The 1,271-nt window shown below is 64.8% G+C and overlaps 2 protein-coding genes across 2 annotated transcripts; both read left to right on the top strand.

The window, feature by feature from the left end:
- Positions 1–394: 394 nt before the first annotated feature.
- Positions 395–627, top strand: LAESUDRAFT_765122 (uncharacterized protein; the record flags this gene model as incomplete). Its single annotated transcript, XM_040913575.1, has 2 exons — positions 395–510; positions 570–627. 2 exons carry the CDS (start codon positions 395–397, stop codon positions 625–627), a joined length of 174 nt encoding a protein of 57 aa, XP_040757616.1.
- Positions 628–735: 108 nt separating this feature from the next.
- Positions 736–1,116, top strand: LAESUDRAFT_59679 (uncharacterized protein). The gene has a single exon (XM_040903048.1). It carries the CDS (start codon positions 771–773, stop codon positions 990–992), a length of 222 nt encoding a protein of 73 aa, XP_040757615.1. The 5' UTR covers positions 736–770; the 3' UTR covers positions 993–1,116.
- The last annotated feature ends 155 nt before the right edge of the window (positions 1,117–1,271 follow it).

Raw genomic sequence — 1,271 nt, 5'->3', positions numbered from 1 at the left:
TTCGTTCGCCGCTACCACATTCCCCGCACCCAACGAGACGACTCCACCGCGTACGGCCACGCTATCATCGCTGTCAACGTAGCATCACGAACGCGCTCACGTCTACAAGGCCGGCCCACCGTCGCCAGCGGCGCCGCAGCAGGAGGGCGAGGTGGGGATCTCACGGAGCGCATAGGTGGGCGAGAGCGGACGTAGGCGGGGTCGTTTGCACACACCAGATGAGTCGCCGTCGGTCTGTATCGCGCGCCGCACCGCGGCGCATTCACTCACTTCAGCTCGCCGCGCATGGCACCCCGCTGTCCGGATTCATCCACGACGAGCGAAAGCACACACGGACGGCTTGCGCAGCTCACCCTGCCTCACGCTCTGCCGGTTGCCCGTCTGCTCTCGCCTTATGGCCACTCACCCCCTCGCGTCTCCTTCACCACCACGCGGTGCAAACGCGCCGCCGATGCTCGAGGACGTGCCGTGCCGCATCACGCTCCGCCGGTCGCCCGTCTCTTCTCGCAGGTGAGTCGCAATCGCCCGGTATTGCGCGTCGCCCCAGGGCGCATATACTGACCTTCCAGACATCTCCCCCCTCGTTCGGCTACCCCTGCGCGCGCTGCTGACCTCGCAAATGCGTGAACGAGTCTATGCGAGGCATCGTGCGCGGGGCATTTCTCGCTTTTCATAACGACCAGCCGCCCACTCGCGCGCGCTTCACCAGTACGGCGTCCGAACCCGCCGCGTTTTTCGTTCGCAACCACCACCTTCCCAACGCCGACGCCATGCGCCGCTCACTCCTTGACCGATTACCACGGCTCTCGAGCGTGCGAACGCTTGCAACAGATGGCGACTCGGCTGCGGCGGTACTACAGGAGGAGGGAGGGATGGAGGGATGGCATTGGATCGGTGCTGTAGGTGAGTCGCGGTCGCCCGGTATTGCGCGTCGCCCCAGGGCGCATACACTTACTTTTCACGTGTTTTCCCCCCTCGTTCGACCAACTTAGCGCGCTCTGCGACCTCGAAGCCCTCGCAAGAATGCACGCGATGCATCGTCCCCGCGCCTCGCGGATCGCCCATCTGTTCTTGCCTTACACGACGACCAGCCACTCGCTCGCGCGTTCTTCACCACTATAGCACGCGAACCCACCGCGTTCTCTGTTCGCCGCCACTGCCTTACCAACGCCCGACGCGATGCGCCGATCGTCCAGGCCTGCCCCATCCACCGCCCACTCCCTTGCCTGATCACCACTGCTCACGAGCGTGCGGACGCATGCAGGAAATGG

This window comes from Laetiporus sulphureus, assembly GCF_001632365.1.
Source record: "Laetiporus sulphureus 93-53 unplaced genomic scaffold LAESUscaffold_104, whole genome shotgun sequence".
NCBI lineage: Eukaryota > Fungi > Basidiomycota > Agaricomycetes > Polyporales > Laetiporaceae > Laetiporus > Laetiporus sulphureus.
Note: the sequence above shows the minus strand (reverse complement) of the source record. Positions and strands in the feature narration are given on the sequence as shown.